This window comes from Micromesistius poutassou (genome assembly GCF_964030765.1).
Source record: "Micromesistius poutassou genome assembly, chromosome: 17".
In the NCBI taxonomy this organism is placed as follows: Eukaryota; Metazoa; Chordata; class Actinopteri; order Gadiformes; family Gadidae; genus Micromesistius; species Micromesistius poutassou.
This window is the reverse complement of record NC_140287.1, coordinates 14838769-14845484: the sequence shown is the minus strand read 5'-3', so window position 1 is coordinate 14845484 and position 6716 is coordinate 14838769. Positions and strand designations below refer to the sequence as shown.

Genomic DNA, 6716 nt, shown 5'->3' with positions numbered 1-6716 from the left:
TGGTGGTCAGGAGGAAACCTGCCGCAGCGCCCCCTGCTGGCTGCGTCTCCAAACCAGGTGTGACATGATGGAACGCATGGAGCACTTTAGTAGTACTGCTGTAGCAATCCACATAAATGACAAGGAACACACAAAACAAATTATATATAAATGCAAAAACTACTATCAGTATGAGTGGGTAAAAAGTAAATGTGTATGACTGATTTCTAGTCATTATCCCTGTGTATGACTGATTTCTAGTCATTATCCCCCTGTTTATGAATGGTTCTAGTCATTATCCCCTTCTGTATGACTGGTTTTAGTCATTATCCCCCTGTGTATGACTGATTCTCATCATTATCCTCCTGTGTATGGCTCGTTCTAGGCATTGCCCCTGTGTATGACTGATTCTTGACCTTGTGTTTCCAGACCCTAAAGGGACACCATCGGCCAACAGTGTCCCTGTGAACACTGTCCCCCTGGCCGTCCACAGTTCCTCCCTCAGCCTGTTGGGGGCGTACTCGGACAGCAGTGAAAGCGAATGACGCGATAGAAAACATATTGAGACCAGCAGAGTTTTCAGGCACTGAACTGTTTTTATGGATTACGGGATTCTGTTCTGCTTCTTTTATCTGAAACCAAACCACCATTTGTTAACTCACTGTTATGTTACATGGAAAGGTCTTTGAATTGAACTCCAGATATTTTGGTAATAAAATGTAACTCTTGTCCGTAGGCTACTTGTTTTGTTAAAACTCTTTGCTCATTATGTCACTATGTTAAAGTATATAATTAAATTCCTCACATCTTGTAAGCCTTCTGACATAATTGTAAATCTAAAATAGAATAATTCTTTATTGCGTGTGTGCGTGCGTGTGTGTGTCAATAAAGCAGCAGGTGTGTGTCTATAACAGAATGATGAATCAAGTGCTGTAAATACGTGACGCTGTCGGTTGAAAGTAGCTCAATATACAGATTTGCCTAAAATCCTCCATCGTTAGAATAAAATATATATATAATATTGGCTCAATTATTTATGTATTATTGGCCCCTTTAACAGTGTCTAGACCAGTCTGCAGGCTGTCTGTAGCCTCGTTCGCAGGCGTTCTCCTGGCACAACGGAACGCTTGGAACGAGAAGCTCCAAATAGGCGTTATTAGCGGGAGAGAGGGCGGGACATTCAGTGTTAACTGGCGTACACAGATCATTGAAAGTAAGTGACCGGAAACTACGTTGCGGTAGACCGGGATAACACTACTATTCAGGATCGCCTCTCCTACTCTGCCTGTAAATAATGAGACTAGCCGCCTAGCTTAGCCAGCATCTGCTCGCTAGGCTGCAAGGCTGTGCGTATTTTTTCACAGTTAATTTTTTTTTTTTTACTTTATAAACCACGACACTTGATGCGGATCACACAGACATTACTGGAAGGTGGAACTCTCAAGGCGAGGGTAAGCAGCCCTCCAACGAAAGCACTTAGCATTAGCGTCCCTGCTAACACGCTTGTATAGTTCACCAGCGAGCTTCTGAACAAAGCTGTATACATTTATTGTCTGACTTGTTTATTTGAAGGCAAACCATTGAACCACACATCGGAGTCATAATTTGAGCCACAATTATTTTAAGTTCGTTGTTTCTTAACGTTTGCCTGCATAAGTGCAACTAAATAAGCTATTTTTTAATTTTAAACTAGGGTGTCACAGCAGAAGCCCCAACAGTAACGTGACAGTTATACGATTGAATAATAAAATACTATGTGCATCTGAAGTTCATTTTAGATTCAAGTTGTGTGTGTGTGTGTGTGTGTGTGTGTGTGTGTGTGTGTGTGTGTGTGTGTGTGTGTGTGTGTGTGTGTGTGTGTGTGTGTGTGTGTGTGTGTGTGTGTGTGTGTGTGTGTGTGTGTGTGTGTGCACGTTTTTGCTTCTATAGCACCTTAATTACCCTATGGAGATAAAAGTGGCGACATGCATCTAACCTAACCTTTTAGGTGACACGTTTTGTCTCCAACCTCTCAGATCCATGGCAAAGTGGCTTAAAGACTATCTAAACTTAGGCAGTAGGCGTGACCCACCACAGCCCCCAAGGCCCGACTACACAGAGAGTGAGATCCTGAGGGCCTACAGAGCTCAGAAAGAGCTGGACTTTGAAGACCCCTACCAGCCCTCTGATAAGCAGCTCCAGAATGGCGGCTACAAAGCCTGTAGTACAACCTTGAGCCTCCCATCTTTCCCCGCATTTGGATCTGTGCTACCGAATGGAGTGGAGGTAAGAAAGTTGGCCCAGTGTTTTCCCCTTGTCCTGTGTTTCTTTAAAGTGTTGTCACTACTACTCATACTGGGCTAATACTGTGCCAAGAAGAGCCATAGTATCACATGTAGGAATCACAACGTTGCTTTTTCGTGTGTATGCAGGTCAAAGTGGTTTCTCCCAAACACAGACTCATCAAAGTGGACTCTCAGGAGTTTGGGCGCTGTACTAACCCACTGAGCCCAGTCACCGTTCAGGAGGAACCGGTAGGTCTTTTTACTCTTACTAGTTTTGTCCCTTTTGCTCACCTGCTTATTTTGATCAACCTACCTGGTTAAGAAGGTGCATTTAGTTTTTTTCTCTTGCATTCTATTGCATTCTTCTCTCTCTCCGTCTCTCTCTCTCTCTCGCTCTCGCTCTCGCTCTCTCTGGCTGTTTCTGTCTATCTCTGTGGCTGGCTGGCTGGCTGTCTCTCTTTCTGTCTTGCTTGCTTTCTGGCTCTCGCCGGCTCTCTCTCTCTGTCTCTTGTCTCTCTCACATTTTTGTGTCTGTCTCTGTTTCTCTCTCTCTCTCTCTCTCTCTCTGGTCTCGCTCTCTGATCTCTCTCTCTTTCTGGTCTCCAGGTCGTTCCGTCTGCCCCAGCCGCAGGCGACCAGGACACGGACTACGCGGACCCCTTTGATGCCCGGCCGGACCCCCGGACAAGGACGGACTGGGAACCCAGCGCTGCTCCCGACAGCCGCAGCTACATGGAGCCCTTCCAGGCCCAAAGGATCATCTCAGGTTAAACAACACTGCCTCAATTATACTCCTTAACTGTACTTTACTAACCACCAGGTTAAACAACACTGCTTCAATTATTCTCCTTAACTGTACTTTACTAACCACCAGGTTAAATAACACTAAATGTACTTTACTAAACACCAGGTTGAATAACACTACTTTAATTATTCTCACTAACTGTACTTTTCTAAACACCAGGTTGAATGACACTACTTTAATTATTCTCATTAACTGTACTTTACTAACCACCAGGTTAAATAACACTACTTTAATTATTCTCACTAACTGTACTTTACTAACGGCCAGATTAAAATAACTGCAGGCCTGCCTTTATTATTCTTGGTACATAAATAGTAAATGGTCCTCATTTATATAGCACTTTTATCCAAAGCGCTTCACAGTGTTGACTGACATTCACCCATTCATGCACACATTCACACACCGACGGCGGAGTCAACCACGCAGGGCGACAGCCAGCTCGTAAGGAGCAATTAGGGTGAGGTGTCTTGCTCAGGGACACCACGACAATCAGCTAGGAGGAGCCGGGGATCGAACCAGCAACCTTGCAGTTACCAGCCAACTCACTGTACCTCCTGAGCTAATGCCGCCCTATAGTTTAGTTTACCTCTGTAACAGAGGTTTTATTATGTAAAGTCTCTTTTCACGCTTCATAAATACAAGCCATTATTTCTCATCCGAACGAGTGACATTGGTCTCTGTTCTCCTGCAGAGCTCCAACTCAGCACGATGAGCAGCGATGGGGACCAGCTGTACGATAACCCGTACGAGGAGAGGGAGCGGCCCTACCTCCAGCACCCCGCCGCCCCCCAGGGCCTGGCCCAAGCCCAGGCAGAGGGCAGGGAGAGCAGGCTGCCGCAGGACGACGAGAGGCCCGCCGATGAGTACGACCAGCCCTGGGAGTGGAAGAAGGACCACATCTCTAAGGCCCTGGCAGGTACGTGGATCCCCCCTGGGAGACCAGCAGGGAAAAGATATACAAAGGAGATACCGTGAATACCCATGTTGTCATTCTTATCCACTCTCATTTATCTTATTCAGTCTCATTCTTATTTGTATTTCCTCACCTGTGATGTGAACCCTTGTTTTGACCGCTGTAACCCCTGAAAGTCCCTGTAGGCTGCAAGCTATTCTGTTTTCTCTCTCTCTTTGTGTCTCTCTCTCTCTCTCAACCTTTGCAACCTACTTCTGCAGTTCAGTTCGAGGGTGCGGAGCGGGAGCGTTCCCGGGCGCACCCTGAGCAGGCCCGGCCCCCCAGGGTCAGCCCCACCTCTGCGGCGGGGGGGTCCGCCACGCTGCGCATGGTGGGGGACACCCCGCCCCTCCTGGGGGAGAGGGTGGACCCCGCTATGCCTCTGGAGAGACAAGTGTAAGGAGACCCGGTTCACCATCATGCATGCCAGCCTGTTTTAAACCGACTGTTTTAAATCATTCAGCAGACTCGCCTAAGGGCGGCTTACTGCATATTCAGATAACCACAGCAGTCGTCTGAGTTTAAAAGAAATGGAGTCAACATTGAACCTGATGTCACGTCCTCCGCTCCGTTTGAGGAGAACCTTATCTCTGCTGCCCACCCTGCTGTCTCCATCCCACTGACTTTACCCCCTCCCCCGCCGCAGGTGGTACCACGGCGCGCTGGGCCGCGGCGAGGCGGAGGGGCTGCTGACGCTGTGTAAGGAGAGCTCCTACCTGGTGAGGAAGAGCCAGAGCAGCCGCACAGACTTCTCCCTGTCCCTGAGGTAGGAGCGCTACCCGGCGGGCTAGCCGGGTGCAGAATACTAGCTGTGCTGTGTGCTAGCTGTGCTGTGTGCTAGCTGTGCTGTAAGCTGTGTGCTAGCTGTGCTGTGAGCCTAGTGCTGTAAGCTGTGCTGTGAGCCGCGTGCTGTGTGGTAGCAAACGGAATGTATGTCCAGGATTAAGACAGAACGTCGTCTCTTTTGATGTTGACCCAGGATAGGCTGTGAAGTTCAACATCGTCTTGAAGAATCGGCTTCTTTTTCATTATTTTCTCTCGTCTCTCGCCCCCCCCCCCCCCCCCCCCCCCCCCCCCCACTAGGAGCTGTAAAGGCTTCATGCACATGAAGTTCAGCCAGTCCCCAGACGGCCGCTACGTCCTGGGGGAGAACAGCCCCCCCTTCTCCACCGTGCCCGAGGTCATCCACCACTACACCACCCACAAGCTGCCCATCAGAGGAGCCGAACACATGTCCCTGCTGTACCCCGTCATAGTGCAGACCCTCTGACACACACACACACACGCACGCACACACACACACATATACACACATACACACCTGTTGCTCCTGAATATTGCTTGCTGAATACTGATCCCTGATCAGTTTCGGTCATCTTCAACCTCAATCGCTGTTCAGACTCTGATCGCTCCTCATCCTCTTCCCTGCTAACACGGGTATTTAAACTAGTTGGCTAGACTAGTGCCCTTCTAAATTAGTTGACGAGACTAGTGCCCTTCTAAATTAGTTGACGAGACTAGTGCCCTTCTAAACTAGTTGGCTAGACTAGTGCCCATCTAATCTCGTTGGCTAGACTAGTGCCCATCTAAACTAATTGGCTAGACTAATGCCCATCTAAACTAGTTGACGAGACTACTTTCTAAACCAGTTGGCTAGACTAGTGCCATTCTAAACTAGTTGGCTAGACTAGTGCCCTTCTAAACTAGTTGATGAGAAAGTATCCCTGCCATCCTTACTCTATTACCCTTGTTAATTGACCATCTTATCTTGTTAAACACTACTACCTATCCTCATTAATAAAACACCAGTACCAATTTCAACTAGTTAAAAACTAAACAGTAATGCCCATCTTAACTAGACTTTGGACTCACTTAAATCTTGACTTTAGTGCAAATATAGAAAACATCTTAACCAGTTAACTTGACTAGAGTACCCCTTCCCACCCTAACTTGTTAACTACCATCTTAACTAGTTAACCAGACCGCCCGCTCCTGCCTTGTATATGGTGTGCACTGGGGCTGCCGCAGTCTCTGCCTTTTTCAGTCTGTATTTTTATTTGAACAGGATATTTATTTCTCCCCGTCACGCTGTGGGGACTCGCGTCCGTTTGAAGCTGTTCCGAGGTCAGCAGGGGCTGTATGGTACTTTGAGTTTTTGCTGGAGTGGAAGATAGGGTAGCTAGACGTCTTCCCTGACAGCCAGTCCATGGATGGCCTTTTGGTTTCTTTGTTCTCCCGTTTCAGAGGGGCTCGTGAACGTGACCTGGAGTTGGTGTATTTTGTGAAATGCCAGGGCATGAGCCGGCGAAATGAGTTGGCTTAGCACAATGACAACACTAGTGTAGAGAATGACTGCAGTATTATTCTATTAAAAGCTTGTTGCTTCATGACTGTTGGTATTGGCTACTGAAGCTTTGCTAGTTTCTCTGCTGTTGGTTTTCAAACGATGTTTTCATTGACTGATAATAAATTGTTGTTTTTAACTATATGAACGTGTCTTTCTTTTTTGTGACGTGCTGGCCGTTTTAAATGCTGTGTAATTGAACACGTGGGAAATCAATAGGCGCGTTTTCTGATTGGCTGAGGCTGCTCCTCCCATTTTATTAAAGAATCATCGAATGGCGACAATTCTGAAAAATCGGAGTGGAATTTCTTTAGTTTTAATTTTTGATTAATTCGTTTCAACATTAACATATTTCAAGAAACGTTATTTTAT

At 46.9% G+C, this 6716-nt stretch overlaps 2 protein-coding genes across 3 annotated transcripts in view; both read left to right on the top strand.

Moving 5' to 3' along the window:
- yju2 (YJU2 splicing factor homolog) overlaps positions 1 to 943 on the top strand; it is a 3734-nt gene extending 2791 nt beyond the window's left edge. The window contains exons 7-8 of the mRNA XM_084481888.1: positions 1 to 57; positions 409 to 943. The exon at positions 1 to 57 is cut by the window's left edge and continues 91 nt beyond it. Coding sequence (XP_084338014.1) covers positions 1 to 57; positions 409 to 524 — 173 coding nt within the window. The 3' untranslated portion in view covers positions 525 to 943. The remainder of the gene's footprint in view (positions 58 to 408) is intronic.
- Positions 944 to 1228: 285 nt separating this feature from the next.
- shda (Src homology 2 domain containing transforming protein D, a) lies at positions 1229 to 6488 on the top strand. 2 transcript variants are annotated; one of them, XM_084481619.1, is made up of 8 exons: positions 1229 to 1430; positions 1995 to 2244; positions 2391 to 2492; positions 2850 to 3009; positions 3740 to 3964; positions 4222 to 4396; positions 4647 to 4766; positions 5084 to 6488. In XM_084481619.1, exons 2-8 carry the CDS (start codon positions 1999 to 2001, stop codon positions 5268 to 5270), a joined length of 1215 nt encoding a protein of 404 aa, XP_084337745.1. In that variant the 5' UTR covers positions 1229 to 1430; positions 1995 to 1998; the 3' UTR covers positions 5271 to 6488. The 2 variants fall into 2 exon arrangements, with proteins under 2 accessions (XP_084337745.1, XP_084337744.1); XM_084481618.1 differs by having other exon boundaries at positions 1967 to 2244.
- Positions 6489 to 6716: the final 228 nt, after the last annotated feature.